Source organism: Liolophura sinensis, chromosome 1 (genome assembly GCF_032854445.1).
Source record: "Liolophura sinensis isolate JHLJ2023 chromosome 1, CUHK_Ljap_v2, whole genome shotgun sequence".
In the NCBI taxonomy this organism is placed as follows: Eukaryota; Metazoa; Mollusca; class Polyplacophora; order Chitonida; family Chitonidae; genus Liolophura; species Liolophura sinensis.
The window spans coordinates 96,228,349-96,247,074 of NC_088295.1; the positions used below are offsets into that span (position 1 = coordinate 96,228,349).

The 18,726-nt window shown below is 41.5% G+C and overlaps 1 protein-coding gene across 9 annotated transcripts in view; it reads left to right on the forward strand.

Moving 5' to 3' along the window:
- LOC135462200 (dual specificity tyrosine-phosphorylation-regulated kinase 1A-like) overlaps positions 1-18,726 on the forward strand; it is a 52,738-nt gene that overhangs the window by 19,357 nt on the left and 14,655 nt on the right. For 7 of the 9 annotated variants that reach the window (XM_064739606.1, XM_064739605.1, XM_064739602.1 and 4 more), the window contains exons 2-4: positions 13,955-14,157; positions 17,254-17,451; positions 17,703-17,850. In XM_064739606.1, the coding sequence (XP_064595676.1) occupies positions 14,029-14,157; positions 17,254-17,451; positions 17,703-17,850 (475 nt within the window). In that variant the 5' untranslated portion in view covers positions 13,955-14,028. Of the gene's footprint in view, positions 1-6,037; positions 6,096-13,157; positions 13,640-13,954; positions 14,158-17,253; positions 17,452-17,702; positions 17,851-18,726 lie in introns of those variants that run through there. The other 2 variants (XM_064739604.1, XM_064739607.1) reach the window with 2 other exon arrangements.

Below are 18,726 nucleotides of genomic sequence, written 5' to 3' on the forward strand. Positions count from 1 at the left end.
GGGGCCCAGGTAATGACCCAGGAGCCTCTCAACGATGCGGTCGCTGTGAGTTCAAGTTCAGCTCATGCTGGCTTCCTCTCCAACCGTAAGTGGGAAGGTCTGCCAGCAACCTGCGGATGGTCCTGGGTTTCCCCTGGGCTGTGCCCGGTTTCCACCCACCATAATGCTGGCCGCCGTGGTATAAGTGAAATATTCTTGAGTACGGTGTAAAACACCAATCAAATAAATAAATAAATAAAATTTACACCTGTATGGGCAGACTGAATCTTGCTCGCACCCTACTTTTACTTTGAAGAGTTAATAGTGATATCTGTTTTGCAGCCTTCAAGCACCTCTACAGAATCCTGAACACCTTGATTTGGTCACATAGGTCAATGTAGGCTAAGTTTACTGGCTTACATGTACCGAGTGTCTGTTGGGCAGAGTTACATGTATGTGGTGGACAACCGGTTGTCTGCAGTACATGTAGATTGAGCTGACTGGCTTACGTAGTGTCTGTTGGGCACAGTTACATGTATGTGGTGGACATCAGGTTGTCTGCAGTACATGCGGATTGAGCTGACTGTCTTACCTAGTGTCTGTTAGGCAGAGTTACACGTATGTGGTGGACATGAGGTTGTGTGCAGTACATGTAGATTGAGCTGACTGTCTTACCTAGTGTCTGTTGGGCAGAGTTACATGTATGTGGTGGACATAAGATTGTGTGCAGTACATGCAGATTGAGCTGACTGTCTTATCTAGTGTCTGTTGGGCAGAGTTATGTGGTGGACATCAGGTTGTGTGCAGTACATGTAGATTGAGCTGACTGTCTTACCTAGTGTCTGTTGGGCAGAGTTATGTGGTGGACATCAGGTTGTGTGCAGTACATGTAGATTGAGCTGACTGGCTTACCTAGTGTCTGTTGGGCAGAGTTATGTGGTAGACATAAGGTTGTGTGCAGTGCATGTAGATTGAGCTGACTGGCTTACCTAGTGTCTGTTGGGCAGAGTTATGTGGTGGACATCAGGTTGTGTGCAGTACATGTAGATTGAGCTGACTGGCTTACCTAGTGTCTGTTGGGCAGAGTTATGTGGTGGACATCGGGTTGTGTGCAGTACATGTAGATTGAGCTGACTGGCTTACCTAGTGTCTGTTGGGCAGAGCTATGTGGTGGACATCAGGTTGTGTGCAGTACATGTAGATTGAGCTGACTGGCTTACCTAGTGTCTGTTGGGCAGAGTTACATGTATGTGGTGGACATCAGGTTGTCTGCAGTACATGTGGATTGAGCTGACTGTCTTACCTAGTGTCTGTTAGGCAGAGTTACATGTATGTGGTGGACATAAGGTTGTGTGCAGTGCATGTAGATTGAGCTCACTGGCTTACCTAGTGTCTGTTGGGCAGAGTTATGTGGTGGACATAAGATTGTGTGCAGTACATGCAGATTGAGCTGACTGGCTTACCTAGTGTCTGTTGGGCAGAGTTATGTGGTGGACATCAGGTTGTGTGCAGTACATGTAGATTGAGCTGACTGGCTTACCTAGTGTCTGTTGGGCAGAGTTATGTGGTGGACATCAGGTTGTGTGCAGTACATGTAGATTGGGCTGACTGGCTTACCTAGTGTCTGTTGGGCAGAGTTATGTGGTGGACATAAGGTTGTGTGCAGTACATGTAGATTGGGCTGACTGGCTTACCTAGTGTCTGTTGGGCAGAGTTATGTGGTAGACATAAGGTTGTGTGCAGTACATGTAGATTGAGCTGACTGGCTTACCTAGTGTCTGTTGGGCAGAGTTATGTGGTGGACATCAGGTTGTGTGCAGTACATGTAGATTGAGCTGACTGGCTTACCTAGTGTCTGTTGGGCAGAGTTATGTGGTGGACATCAGGTTGTGTGCAGTACATGTAGATTGAGCTGACTGGCTTACCTAGTGTCTGTTGGGCAGAGTTATGTGGTGGACATCAGGTTGTGTGCAGTACATGTAGATTGAGCTGACTGGCTTACCTAGTGTCTGTTGGGCAGAGTTATGTGGTGGACATCAGGTTGTGTGCAGTGCATGTAGATTGAGCTGACTGGCTTACCTAGTGTCTGTTGGGCAGAGTTATGTGGTGGACATGAGGTTGTGTGCAGTACATGTAGATTGAGCTGACTGGCTTACCTAGTGTCTGTTGGGCAGAGTTATGTGGTGGACATAAGATTGTGTGCAGTACATGTAGATTGGGCTGACTGGCTTACCTAGTGTCTGTTGGGCAGAGTTATGTGGTGGACATCAGGTTGTGTGCAGTGCATGTAGATTGAGCTGACTGGCTTACCTAGTGTCTGTTGGGCAGAGTTATGTGGTGGACATGAGGTTGTGTGCAGTACATGTAGATTGAGCTGACTGGCTTACCTAGTGTCTATTGGGCAGAGTTACATGTATGTGGTGGACATCGGGTTGTGTGCAGTACATGTAGATTGAGCTGACTGGCTTACCTAGTGTCTATTGGGCAGAGTTATGTGGTGGACATGAGATTGTGTGCAGTACATGTAGATTGAGCTGACTGGCTTACCTAGTGTCTGTTGGGCAGAGTTATGTGGTGGACATAAGATTGTGTGCAGTACATGTAGATTGAGCTGACTGGCTTACCTAGTGTCTGTTGGGCAGAGTTATGTGGTGGACATCGGGTTGTGTGCAGTACATGTAGATTGAGCTGACTGGCTTACCTAGTGTCTATTGGGCAGAGTTATGTGGTGGACATCAGGTTGTGTGCAGTGCATGTAGATTGAGCTGACTGGCTTACCTAGTGTCTATTGGGCAGAGTTACATGTATGTGGTGGACATCAGGTTGTGTGCAGTACATGTAGATTGAGCTGACTGGCTTACCTAGTGTCTGTTGGGCAGAGTTATGTGGTGGACATCAGGTTGTGTGCAGTGCATGTAGATTGAGCTGACTGGCTTACCTAGTGTCTGTTGGGCAGAGTTATGTGGTGGACATAAGATTGTGTGCAGTACATGTAGATTGAGCTGACTGGCTTACCTAGTGTCTGTTGGGCAGAGTTATGTGGTGGACATAAGATTGTGTGCAGTACATGTAGATTGGGCTGACTGGCTTACCTAGTGTCTGTTGGGCAGAGTTATGTGGTGGACATCAGGTTGTGTGCAGTACATGTAGATTGAGCTGACTGGCTTACCTAGTGTTTATTGGGCAGAGTTACATGTATGTGGTGGACATCGGGTTGTGTGCAGTACATGTAGATTGAGCTGACTGGTGGAGTATATTAAATATGAACTGCTGCTGCTGTTAAAATTACAAATACATGTATATAATATGACTTAATATCTGTATTAGGTAATACACCTTTGAACAGCTGGCACCTATATTAATAAAGCAGCTTGGTGTGCTTAAATGTTACATTTTCTGAGTGGTGAAGGCGCTTGTCTTTCTGTGTGTATGACACCTGAGGTGAGGGTTCAAACCCTTTGTTTGACAGGGTATCATAAAATTTCCCCACTGCGACTGTTTGTGGGGTATTAGTCGTTACTACTTGACAGTGATTGCATCGTATGTCCAGAGTAAGGCTTTTTGAAGACTACTTGTCTACCCCTAACATGATACACATACGATATATATGTCACAAGTGGAGTACACATCAGCAACTTGCTGAAGCTTGATCATTCTGATTTCCTCCTTTCATAAAGCTCACTGCCACTGTGGAAGGGAAAAACTATTGAATATGGCATTTGTCTAATAAATACAAGTATTTGAAGTTGTGTTAAGTCTCTACACTGTGTTTCTGTGCAATTTTCAGAGGTAAAGTAGTAAGCGCTGTTAGGTGGCCACATGAGCACTCATTAGCTGGACACATGAGCACTCTCTATAGCTGGACACATGAGCACTCTCTATAGCTGGACACATGACCACTCTCTATAGCTGGACACATGAGCACTCTATAGCTGGACACATGAGCACTCAATAGCTGGACACATGAGCACTCTCTATAGCTGGACACATGACCACTCTCTATAGCTGGACACATGAGCACTCTATAGCTGGACACATGAGCACTCAATAGCTGGACACATGAGCACTCAATAGCTGGACACATGAGCACTCAATAGCTGGACACATGACCACTCTATAGCTGGACTCATGACCACTCTATAGCTGGACACATGAGCAGTTTATAGTTCTAACCTCATAGCGAACCGATGTGCAGGAATTTGCATATGATGCATATAATTCTAGGCTTGTGATTGCTCATTTTGCCTTGGATTAGTTACTGTTATTGCTGACCAGGCGAGAAATACAGTCTCAAGTGTTGGAATTTTTTGATATACATACCTACGGAGTCACGAATGTAAATGCCACTGATAACAACACTTTTCGACACTACACAAGTCAATAACTTTCCTTGCTTTCATTATGAAAAGAGTTATAATTATTCACCAGCTAACAAGAAGATATCGAAAAACATCTTGTAACATCGTTTTGAGACAATTAAATGTCAAGCCCTTGCAAGTTGAATGTAAATGACACTCTAGCAGCTCACATAAGGCAAGGATTTTCATCATCTCAACCAATGTTGCCTTGCTCTTCCAATCTTGAGTCGTGGCGTCATTTTCAGCTGCACAGTGGTATAAATCCAAGAAATACCCATAACACTCTTCATTTTGGTAAATTTGTTCACAAGTCAAATAGGACTGTACTTAGAGGAATAATTATTGCATTATTATAACAGAATCACATGTTCAGTTTGATCAGTTTTACAACCAATCTCTTGAATAATTTTCATCTTAGGTCATTTAAGTACATGTTCAGTTCATGCTGCATTGCTTGGATTTGTGAGCCAAGCTGGCTGGAGTTTTGTGAGCCAAGCTGGCTGGAGTTTTGTGAGTCAAGCTGGCTTGAGTATTGTGAGTCAAGCTGGCTTGAGTATTGTGAGCCAAGCTGGCTTGAATATTGTGGGTCAAGCTGGCTTGAGTATTGTGGGTCAAGCTGGCTTGAGTTTTGTGAGTCAAGCTGGCTTGAATATTGTGAGTCAAGCTGGCTTGAGTTTTAATGGAATTTGACTTCTGAAACACCAGAAAACATTCAGGTTTCCAAAACCGCAAAACACTTTTCCAAGATCTACAGAATTCTCAGAATCTTGCAAAATGAGTAACTTGACCATGGAGAAAATTTAAACGCTGTGTATTGGTCTACAATATTCATTATTTTAAAGAAATTATGACATTGAAATGAATTTACTACTGGTTTCGGAACTGCATTTTCCATGTTTCCTTGAATCATAGCAGCAGCATGTCAGAGATAGCTCTCAGGCTCACTTAAAACTCTGGGTCATTCGGCTATTTATCATAAGCAAACATCTTTTTTGTGATATCTCAACATTGCTGATAGATGTACAGGTTAGTAAGTTGCACCTTAACTTTATTTAACATGATGTTCGCAAAATGTCTGATGATGTGGTTTAGATAATTAATGTATGGCTTAATTCAGTATCTGTATGTGAAGTTTGGAGTAGAAGTGTAAAACAGTGCTCATTTTGTGAATTCCTGCAAGGGCACATGTACCACTGAATGGTTTGTTGCATTCGGTAGAAGACACTTCATTCCGATTTGCCCCTTTGGTAATATTAAATTACGATCACAAATAAATCCAGGCATATTGGACTGAAACATCTAAACAATTCTTTTGCTGTTAATCCAATACAAAAGTGAGGGGAAATAATGCAGGCTACCATGTATACCTACGCAGTAGAGACAGACACAGTTGATATGGCAGTTAAGGATGTTAAGCTGGCCTCAGCCCTGATGGGAGTAGAGCTATGGCTGGCAGTGTGTTGCTATGAGCCCGCCCCGCATGTCCTATTCCCCACCATCTGGCCACAAATTCTGGCCTAGTTACATGCTCTGCACTGAGGCTAAATTTAGCAATGCTCCACAGCAACAGGCCTACATTAGATTGGAAATCTCGCAATCCCATTGGCTGCCATCTAACTGAGGAACCAATAGAATTGGTGACTCACAGGGCTGTGTCTTGATTGGCAGGTGTCTATTTTTAGCTGGTCACATGATCAAAACACAGACTGTAAACAGAGGCAAGCTTTTATAATGGCGCTATGGCTGTGATCAAAGCAAGTAGGTATTTCTTGTTCATGCTTTCGTGTTTATGCCCTTAAACTGCTCCCATAAGGGTTTGTGATGTTTGTGGAAATAATTCTTGTAGTAGTTGTTGATCAAAATAAGGAATGGATTCCTTAGTGGACTGTTTTTGTTTATGTTAATCATGTAGGTTTCTCTGCCATCATGGAGGTCACATGCTATGGCTTACATAATACAGTGATTGTGACCTGTCAGATAGAACATCTCATGTTTTGTGAATTAAAATGGTTTGCTTGGACACCAGTGGCAGAATCTACTGAACATGGTCAAAGGAGAGTCACATCAAAGCCTGCTGTATGAAGTAGGGCATTTGAGGATTGTTTTAGCTTGAAAATGAATTAGCTGTCAGACCTTGAACAGTGATATGGGCAAAGTGCAGCCCCCCCTCCCCCTTCACACACACACCATCTTAGTCATGTGATAGCTTTATCTGCTTGTACATGTATGCAGCTTTTAAGTGATAATTGGCATATGCACATGTATTAATTTGTTTGGCTTTTACATATAGAATTATTAACTTTTCATAATGTAGTATAAGACCCAACTCATTTCTTTTTTTGATATATATGTCATACATACATGTGATGTTTAGTATTACATCTGCCATCACTTGTTTCTTATGCATGCACATGTTTGTCAAGCTGTCATACATGTCATTTTGCATGCTGATATTTTGAATTTCACTGTATCCACATGCTGTGAAGCCTACTTTAGAATGACCTGGTTTGTTGCTGAAGCTGATCAGACATGTGCCATCTGTGATTAGATCTGCAGCTGTGTGGGTTTGTCTGAGGAGGGGCAGCCTTCACAGGAGGACAGACACCCCATACAGGGTGGGACAAGCTCAGTAATTGTGTACCCTGCTGCTTCAGTGCCATGTGGCCTTAACATTTCATATGAGCTCAAGGTGTTACTGTTAGTTTCTGTCCAGATTTTCTGAGGGTCACTTATCATGTTAGGTGTACATATATGCCTGGTGCTTCATGCACATCACCCTTTCCTCTTACACCTGAGTACTTCATGCACATCACCCTTTTCCTGTCACACCTGAGTGCTGGATGCACTTCACCCTTTTCCTCTTACACCTGAGTACTTCATGCACATCACCTTTTAACTCTTACACCTGAGTACTTCATGCACATCACCCTTTTCCTCTTACACCTGAGTGCTGGATGCACATCACCCTTTTCCTCTTACACCTGAGTACTTCATGCACATCACCCTTTTCCTGTCACACCTGAGTGCTGGATGCACATCACCCTTTTCCTCTTACACCTGAGTACTTCATGCACATCACCTTTTAACTCTTACACCTGAGTACTTCATGCACATCACCCTTTTCCTCATACTTTATTTGTTCACTATGTAGGACGACTTTGGAATTGAGCCATGAATATTCACAAGTGACATTAACCAATGAAATGGGGGCTTCACACCGATGAGTGTTTACCAAGACAGTGGCAGTGACATCCCTGATTTAACAGTCTTTCCAGCTTTCTGCAAAGCTTTTAGTTCACAAATGTTGAAATGTCATTTTTTGATCACAAATCTCTTATCCAGCTCACATGCAAAGTCAGTCTTGTTGTAAACTTGTTGCAGCTTTAAACTTGACGTAAAACCATCCAATAATATATTGTGTGGATTTTCCTTCTCTTCAAGCATGTTGGCCATTTGAGTAACTGTCTGATAACTCTGTCACCAAGCCGTTTTAACTGAGAACATTTTAATTTATCAGTGGGTGGAATGAATAAAACATGATGAGATCTACCCACTGATGATATTTGTGTTTGTGTGTGTTGGGTGGTTTGGATGGGTGGGTTTTAGTTGTGGGTAATGATCAAGCTTCATTCTGGATTCAGGTGGACTTGTTTAATGTGGTAACATGAGGACTTGCTTCGCACACAGGTGTTATAGATGGCCATTAGTCATCAGACATTCACGATTTCATGATGTCTTTATTGGCATATGACTGTAAGCTCATATTTTAAAGTCATGAAAACCTGAATAATTGAGGAGATTAAATCTGCATGTCTTCATAAATTGTATCATGCTCCTGAGATTAATTTCTCATCAAAATTATTTTTGTCATAGGATCTATTTTTAGGTCCTGATATTCATTTTCGATCTGTTCTATATATTTCTATTTACAATACTACTCTGGTGCATGTAAGTCAGACATGTACATGTATTTCTTGTATGATTCTCCCTTAAGGCTGTGACTGTTCCAAAGCTTGCATAAAGCTCTCACGAAAATCTTGTATACAACCAATTGTTTCATGCTGTCCACTCAAGTCTAAATGATAGATGTATGTAACCAATTGTCTACATTTATTTACTTTATGGTATTTTACACCATACTCAAGAACATTTCACTTATGCCTGCGGCCAGCATTATGGTGGCTGAAAACTGGGCAGAGCCCAAGGAAAACCCACAACCATCCACAGGTCCCAATAGTTTTGATACTGTTCACTTAAGTCTAAATTATAGATGTGAGTAACCAACTCTTGTATAAGATATAGATGTACACATGTAATCGGTTGTTTGAGGCTGTTCACTCTGGTCTAAATGATAGATGTAAGTAAGTAACCAATTTGTTTTACCTATGGTATTTGACTTGACTCTGACAGTGAAGTGGAGTTAAGAGTTACTCTGCGAGAGCATAGTTGACCTAAGGGATAAGTGAAAAGGTGCTCTAAAATGAAGACTGGTGTTAAGGGAAAAGAAACACATTATCCCCCTTCCCCCCCCCCCCCCCAAAAAGGAAAAAAACTTCAGTTTTAAAACATATTTTATAGTTCTTGATAAAACCCCTCTGTGTTTTTGCATATTTATCATTGGTAGCACATGTTCCAAAATTATGTCATCAATGAGCTTGCATGTACTGTGAAGCCTGGACAAGCCTAACAACCCAATTTTTCCTTCCCTTCCCAAAATTGTGTTGAGAGCAGAACTAAGGGTTGCTGGTTTCAGAAATGTTCATGCCCCAAGAAGAAAGCTTAGAAGCTTATTTGCACTTATATCATGCATATTAAGAAGTCTAAAAACGAAGCCTTTCTTGTATCCTTTATGCTGCTATTTTGTTATTTGAATATACTTAAACGAATACAAAATACTCAAGAAGTAAAATTCTCCGAACACATTCACCAACACACTGATGTAGATGTAGTGGACAGTTTCCTGTGGGTCTGTTGCTAATTACGTGTACTATTCTGTCATACATTGTAAGTTATACCAACTAATGCTAATAGGGTGCTACCCCAACTACCTGTGTATCACAAACCCTGCTATACAGCCATTCATACAAGTCCAAAGTACAAACCGAAATTCAAAACTTGATCTTTAGCATTGACTAAATTGAGCTTATGAAAATGGTTTACCGTGAAAGCATTAATATAGAAATAGCCTTTCTGTATCTATTTTTCTGTTTATTAAATTGTGCCCTATAAGATAACTTCGAGTGAAAGATCTAATGTGAGTTACCTCTGTTGTTGAACCACACTCTGGTAACTTCCTTTTATTCCCAAAGACCTACTGAGTTGTTAAGATGCCCTAGTGATTACTTCTTTGTGAGCTTTTGTGATTTTTTTTTTACCGAAAATTAGTGATGTTTTTGTCTTCAATAGATTTCACCAAAGAGAGAAAATAGTGACATGCTCTTTGTAGATTCTGTTTTTGGCAACCAAATTGAGTATAGTTATGTCTGTTGAAATGGAGTTTTTGTACTGAAAATACATGTATATTCAGTTTCCAACCATAAAAGTCAGTTTTAAACTCACTTTTGCAAACTGAAAATTGGTTTGTAAACACATGTATGAAACCTTGCCACAACTATGTGGTCTTTTGCAGGGTTCATATGATCTGTCTAATGTTTGTATATTTCAGAAGTCTCTATAGGTTTATATTTCTTCTTGTAATGGCAACCAGATTTGTGATTACTGGATTTCTTATTATATATTTCACATTGCACCTTAATGAACTAGTAAATGGTGTCTTGTTCACGTATTTTCTAAACCATATTACTGTGCATGTTATTTGGACAACAGTACAAGTGCATATAGATAGTGCAACGACTGGTTGACCCGTATCAGTATAATGGCTCGAGCGGGGATGGCTTACTTGCGTTCGGTAAGTTGTTTCAGTGTAGCAGCACTAGATAAAAGAGCGGTGGAAATCCGTCCAGTGAGAAGGTGGCACATTACATACACCCCAACGATTCCTTTGTCGTCATATGACTGAAAAATTGTTGAGTACGACGTTAAACCCCAAGCACTTACTCACTGTGGATTGAACACAGATGAAATGGCCCCTAGCATAGTCCTGTGGGATTAGCAATGACTACCTTATTACATCTACCATTCTGTCATTTTATCGGAATGGAGTTGACCAATTACTGCACTCCAACAGCATAGAGCTCCAGATTTCTCTGATTGTGTTATTTAGGCATTCCTGTGTTGATCCCTGGTAATTCACACAGTGTTCACATTACTCAAACAGTGTTCACATTACTCACACAGTGTTCACATTACTCAAACAGTGTTCACATTACTCAAACAGTGTTCACATTACTCACATAATACAGTGCACTGTTGCTTAAATTGGCATGTACATGCCACATCTGCTGGATACCTGTCATTAGTGGCTGTCGGGCAGAATTGATCACCTGGATGTACATGTACACGTCTCCTGTCAATTTTTTGTTCATATTTTGAACCATTCACAAGATCAGTAATACCCTTTATCTAATGATACAGTACATTGTATGCCAGCCCTGAAGCTGACAGTTGTGGTGACATTGTGATCAGCGATGATGTATCAACATCGAGTTGGTTGGACTGTTGTATCAGCCGACATTCTTGCCCGATGCGACGGCCAGATGTTAATACAACTTCGCGGAACATGTACCGTCTTGATGATCTATTTATCATATACTCCTTTTTTCAACGAAATCAACAAGAATGAAATGACAAACTTACAAGTTCAACCATGGCAGAGAAGTGCCTGATCACATCACTCATAAACCCATAAACAGACATAGTTTGTAATATTACATTACTCAATGGAAAGTGAAGGCAGATATTAAAACCGATTGAAACTAATTTGAAAATAATCCTTAATTTTCCACTTGATGATGCCTGGCGAATAACCATTGTTTTAAACGATGTCACCACATTTTCATTCGGTATCACTGCACCAAACAGGATCCCCAGAAACAGTGCTGACGTCACTGTGGGGGTTAGGTCAAAATATCACTAAATGTGTGATTCACACCAACAACACAAACAAATCAAGTGTCAAACTGGAACATGACTGAACTTACTTGAATAAAAAATATGATTACTGTGGTTTTCATCAGTGCTAAAATTCGGATGGCAGGTGACATTTTGTTGCTTGTATGTCACATCCCCAATATAGTTAGGGGATTTCCCCAGTAGGGGGCGCAAGTAAGGTCAGGGGGTTCAAACTAGTCCCAGAATGAGTGCTGATGTCATAGTCTGATACAAAACTTTGTCAAAAGTCAGGAATAGTGCAGCTGAAGCCCACATGTACATGTACCTTGCCAGTATGCCACATTTATCAGACTGGTCAGAGTGACAGCAGTCTAAGACATGCCGCCAGCTGTTCTGTGTGAATTTCCCTCTCTCATGATCTACAGAAGTAATAAAGCAGGATTCGTGTAATTTAATGCACATGGGATTTAATGAATTGTGGCTGACAGCTTCTGTGAAATCATTTTTTCAAGGTATAGGTTAGTTCGGTTTATTTTGCTTGTCACACCGGAAAGCTAATGCAATAGTGGTATGACAGTGGTTTCAGTAATCTTTGTTTTCGTTCAGAATACTCTTCCCTTATCTCCAGTTTTACAATGGCGTCTGTAATACGGGAGAAGCTTTGACACTCGAAGTTTACTTGCACTTTTATGATAAGGCTCTTGTACTTAGTGAGCAGCCTGATTAATCAATAAATAAGCTTTTCATTATAATAGTTTGATGTCAGCAAGCAGATTTACCTGTCTGTTTCAACCTATCTTACCATTGTTGTCTGATAGCCACATGTAAATCAATTAAGAGAATTGCAACGGTTATTTTTGGATGTGGAAGCCTCAGTCATTTGGCATTGGGCTCAGTTTGCAGATCTGATTTAGTATCAATGTGATGTACATGTCTGCACTTGCTTAATGTGCTGGGTGGGTAACACTTCAAGGGGCTGGACATCCACATTCTCCCCCCATTCATGAATTTCTTGTTTAGCTAGTCGACTTGCAGACATGTATAGACTTGAAACTTGCTGGATTCCACTGTGTATAGGGCTCTGTAAACACAAATCAAATTTTCAGTACAGGTAAATCTCGCCATGAGGGTCTTGACCTTGTGGGATTCCACAGGAAGAAACTGTCCGGCTTCAGTTTGGGAGATGGGAGAGTGGGATGATCTGTCTTCCATTAAGAGTTACACTTGGGAATGCATGAAGTGTCAAATTAACTTGTTCCATAGACACTTGGGCTGCATGTTCATGTAAACATTCATACATATACGCACTGCCAATCTCTTGCATGTACAGTTGATTATGATACCTTAATAGGTTTTGTGTTGGCCATTCAACATACATGTACATGTCATTTTTAGCCAGCTTGGTGGTGCCGATGTTCTGTGAGATGTTTCTGTTGATCTTGGGTTACTGTGTCCAGTCAGTTCTGTGATAGGAGGGTCTACAAACAGCCCTTTTTAAGACATTTTTGTTCAATGAGGGTGTCAGGATTTAAATTTTTCCTACATGTATGTATTGTAATGCCAATGGAGATATTTATTGCTGTTTTCTATGTTTAGAGATATGTCTTCAGGACAAGGTTTTACTTTTTTTGTACATTGACCTGTAAATCTGATTGGCTTTTAGCTCACCTTTAAGCAGTAAGGCAAGGTATTTTGAGTGTAGGGGGTGGGGGTGGGGTTGTAGTGCTGTTGGTGTCGGTGTCCGAGTAAGCTTTTTTGTTTGGGTCAGCTTTGTAAGGTTTTATGTTTGGGTCAGCTTTGTAAGGTTTTATGTTTGGGTCAGCTTTGTAAGGTTTTATGCTTGGGTCTGCTTTGTAAGGTTTTAGGTTTGGGTCTGCTAGTCTCACAGTGGTCACATCACCTTTATGACACTTGGTGGGAATGGTGAACATAAGTTGGACATTTACTCCATTTTGATTATAAATTAGAGATGTTTGCATTTTTATTCAAATTATCAGGTTTTGGACTTGGTCATTTTATCCTAGCCAGTACCACAGTAAGCCAGAGTAAGGTTTTTTGTTTGAGTCAGCTGTTGCCACAGTTTTACACCATCTTGCTGAAACTTGGTGGGGACGATGGGCATGCTTTGAAGACCTCATCAAATAAGTGATTTTAAATAATTAGGTATATTTTTATTCAAATTATCAGGTTTTGGTCTTACTCATTTTACCCTGTACTATTGTGGGCAAGGGTAAGGTTTTTGTTTGGGTCAGCTGTTGCCACAGTTTTTACAGCATCTTCGCTGAAATTAGGTGGGTACGATGGGTATGCTTTGAAGACTTCGTGAAATAAATAATTTTCAGTAATTAGGTGTATTTGTTATTTTATCTTTTTGAAACTTGTTGCTATTACTAGTGAACTGTTGGGTTTCTCACAGTCCTTCTTTATGTAGCAAATGCTATCATATTTTGACAGTTGTAACCAGCGAGATACCTGAATTTTGTCCTGTCCCTTCTTCATTGTTCCATGTACATTGACACTCAAGTTTTGTGCCGTGGAGTGTAAATATATAGTGTAATCTGAGTGCCAGTGGAGATGGTAAGATTGTATGACTTGTGTCATTGCAGGGCAGCTGTACCACAATCGGCATGTCACGGCGGTGCAGGAGCAATTAGTGCCGTCGCACCAGCTTGTCTCCGTCATGGCCGAGCAGCAGCAGGAGATGACCGCCATGCAGAACCGCATTCCCGCCTCTTTTCGTGATCCATGTGCTGCACCATTGCGCAAACTCAGCGTAGATCTCATCAAGACGTACAAACATATCAATGAGGTATGTTAAATAAATATATTGTCACTGAAAGTGTTCTTACTGGCTAAGGGTACCTGGGGTGTCCGTGGAAAGTCCACTATCCTTTGACCAATGAGGTTGTAGCTATTGATTCAATGTGTTATGTCAAGATGTGCAGCAGGTCCTGGTAAGGGCTGGTTCAGCAAATCCAGGAGCACATTTCTCAAAGCCATTTCTGACTCCAAATGTCGGCATGCGTACGTTTTTGGGATAGATAGTTTATGTTTTCTCACGCTTGATTTAAACTAAGATTTATTTTTGAGAATTGTGTCAGCTTCCTGCGCTCATAAATCTGCCTGATGTGTACTTACATTTGTCACTAGAGTAAGTGAAGAATTTTTGAGTAGGGTGTTAAATAAGTTTGGTCCTCTAATTCTCTGGGTGTGTATTTCCACTAGTCTGAGGATGATTGGTGCTTGACGTCATGCTGAAGGCTGTTTCACTTTTATAACAGCAATCAGGTTTATTGGAGCAGAAAATCAGAGTGCCCAGAGTAAACTGCTGGCTTTCACTAGTTGACTCAGGCCTCCTGCACAAGGTGATGGTAGCCTAAGTTGGCGGTAACTACCAAGGCAACATATGCTTTGAACATGTGTCGCCATGGTAGTTACAGTAAACTTAACCTACAATCACTTATCTTGAACAATCTGAGCCAACAAATCAGTATTTTACAAGTATGGTTAAATGAAATAAAGCATTGCAGATACATTTGATGAGCAAATTGGCTGTTATGGGCTGGGATTTGACAAATGACATAGTTAGGCTTATCAGTTACTTCCAATGTGAAGCCCTTCAAAAGTAATGGGTTACTAGGTTATTACCAAGCCAAACCTAATGCCTAATGCCTGTCTGTATATTCAGCAGCTGCAACTGTTACCATAGTAACAGAAGGAAAATCTGTTAAATAGTTATTTGTCTTGATAAACTGATAGAAGCAAGCCACATAAGATACTTGTATGTCCTTCCAAACAGTGTTTAATTGCAGTATGGTGTGCTCCTAACTGAGGTTAGCTGACAAACTAGTGCAGGTTTTCTCAGGACGTGCCTGTAAGCCTGGTGCCTGTTATCAGCTCACTGGCTACTTTGTGGCTCAGCAGAAGTCACTATAACCAGAGAAGCGTTTCACAATGTAAATCAAGTTGGTGTGAAGGTATGCCCTCTCCAAGGGCTAGCCCACACAAACTGAAGACGTAATGATGATGCAGTTTGGCGGGCGGGCTGTCCATTTTAAGAAATGCTGTCAGTCTGGTGCTCCTGGGCCCACCCATTTGGGTCTTGGTGCACACCCCGCTCACAAATACACAGCATCTCTTCCTGGGATATCTCTGGTATTCTGATAATTCACTTAGTCACATGCTGGCATCTTAAAATATCCTGCAGCCATAACTGCACGTCTTGTTCAGATGCAGTGGCATTGTTTTTCTACCCTTGCGATGCCCAAGACAGGTTGAGGTCACAGGATGACTGCTGACACTGTGCTGCCCATACCCAAAGGTATCACGCTCATCTCCAGTTCTTTATAACTGTAGTCAACCCAGACATAATAGCTTTTATGCTAGGCCGCCATAAGCTTGGGAATGCTTCCCACAGCTGAGCATGCTTTGAAAGAATCAATAACAGAATCTGTGTTGGTGTTCTATATGGTAAGAGAACGAAGCTCCTTCAGCTGATCCCCATCCTGTCTGTCATCACAACAGCCATTATTACTGGCTTCATTAGTCTCAATCTAGCAGGATATTAACATGTTTGATCATGTAATCATGCCAAACTTGTGGGTTTTATGTGGTAGTCTGGACCTTGTGTAGTTTGTTTTATTGGGCCCTGCCTTCGCAGGCTAATATTACAATACAGCCGATCAAGCACAAGGTAGGCACTAATACAGTTTGCTCCACCCTCACAAGTCAGAGCTCAATTAAAAACCTGCTTTGGTTTACTGTCATAGCTGTACCATGGGAAGGGAATTCAGATGTGACAAAGCAGTTCTTTAAAGGTTGCTATGACAACTGAATTGGGTGCAGGAGCTGGCTGTGGATTATTGACATGCTGTTGCTGGTCTAGTGAGTGAGTGGCTGGTAGCTATTGAAGGGCAATGAGAAGAAAGGGATATCTGGGCTGTGAGAACTAGGCCATGTGAGGTAGAGGACAGCTGAACTGCCTGACAGACCCACTATGTTCAGGGCTGATCCACATTCCTGCCTTCCCACAAAAATGCTGTACATAGCACAGTAGTGTCCTGCCATGATAAAAACTGGTTTAGGATAGTCAGGCAGCCTTTTAGGTGGTTATCTGTTTTTGTGAGACAGTGATGGGTCAGGAGTTTCCTTAGATGTAGGGGTTTGACACAGGATCAGTTGAGTGATTGTTTGCCTTTACGGGAGAGTGATTGGCCAGTAGGAATTTCTGGAGATGGATCAGTTTGACCCAAGAGTTTCAGGTAGACTTTCCAATCTGTATTAGTAGATGAAACTCTCCACTTGAAAGTTTCTTGTTTCTTAAAGGGTTAAGGCCCCACCTGACCATTCTCCACCTCCACCTGACCATACCTGACTCCCACCTGATCATTCTCCACCTCCACCTGACTCCCACCTAACCATACCTGACTCCTACCTGACCATTCCCCACCTCCACCTGACCATACCTGACTCCCACCTGATCATTCTCCACCTCCACCTGACTCCCACCTGACCATACCTGACTCCTACCTGACCATTCCCCACCTCCACCTGACCATACCTGACTCCCACCTGACCATACCTGACTCCTACCTGACCATTCCCCACCTCCAACTGACCATACCTGACTCCCACCTGATCATTCTCCACCTCCACCTGACCATACCTGACTCCCACCTGACCATACCTGACTCCTACCTGACCATTCCCCACCTCCACCTGACCATACCTGACTCCCACCTGACCATACCTGACTCCCACCTGACCATTCCCCACCTCCACTTGACCATACCGGACTCCCACCTGACCATTCCCCACCCATGCCCTATTTATGTCAACACTTATTATAGCATGTCACTCTGTGTCAGTTTCCATTTGTAATGTGGCATGTTGTGCTGATTTTCAGGTGTACTATGCAAAGAAAAAACGACGGGCTCAGGTGGCCCAAGGGGACGAGTCTGGTCATAAGAAGGGGCGTTCCAATGTTCAGGTGTATAATGATGGCTATGATGACGCTAATCATGATTACATTGTCAACACTGGTGAGAAATGGATGGACAGATATGAGATTGACTCACTTATTGGAAAAGGCTCATTTGGACAGGTAGGCACATTTTACATCTTCCTCTGGTTTATTTTATGAAGTAGTATGGTAGGTGTATATTTTATTGTTGGTATTTGTTGACTGAATGCAATGTATTCACCATTCCAGTTTGTAAAAAGGAGGTCCTATATCACAGATGTATTTTAAAAGCTGTCAGTTTTCAGTGAAAAATTACAGCTTTGTTAATAGTTTTAGAGAAGCCTTGTTAACTGGATGGTCAAATACATGTATTTATTTATTTTTCTCTACAGGTGGTTAAAGCATTTGACCGCATGGACCAAGAGCAAGTGGCCATTAAAATTATCAAGAACAAGAAACCGTTCCTGAATCAGGCTCATATAGAAGTACGCTTACTAGAGCTCATGAATAAACATGATGCAGAGAATAAGTATTATATAGGTATGTGACTTTTTGTCCTATGGGTATCAATACAGAGTACTTACTCCCAGTTTGTCTTTTCTGGCCTGTGAGTCATGTCAAAAGCCAGCTTATTGTGGGCCTTAGCATTGTAAGTGGGTATTTGTTGGGTACTTCATGGACAGTGTAACCGATCTTCTCCCACATCTTGTCTGCATCTCCTCACGTATAAATATTACCACTATCTTAACAGTGAAATAAATTTTAACATAAACATTTTAACTTAAGCAATTAAACGTAAACATTTCACAAATATCCTGATTATTGAGTGTATCACATAATAATAATATGTTTATTTGTGGAAGATAGCTTGATCAGTTTACAATGAAACTGGTCTTCTGAAGGCCATCACAGAGGAGAATAACAATAATAATAGTAATAATAACATGTTTATTTGTGGAAGGTAGCTTGCTCAGTTTACAATGAAACTGGTCTGCCCAATCTCTTTGCAGAGAATAAGAATTATGTGTTTATGAAAGGTAGTGCACTCAATTTACAGTGAAAAAGGTCTACCCAAGGCCTTCACGGACAATAATAATGATAATGATAAGTTTATGGAAGGTAGTGGACTCAGTTTACAGTGAAAAAGGTCTCTCCAAGGCCTTCACAGAGAATAATAATAATAATAATAGGTTCATTTAAGGAAGGTAGCTCGCTCAATTTACAATGAAACTGGCCTGCCCAGTGTCTTTGCAGAGAATACTAATAATGATAATATGTTTATTTCTGGAAGGGAGCTCACTCAATTCACAATGAAACTGGTCTTTCCTAAGGCCTTCACAGAGAAAACAGTATAGAAAAAACAGGGTTCTGCCCAGGAAATATTGAGTGGTGGGTACCATTTTCTGAATGAGTGAA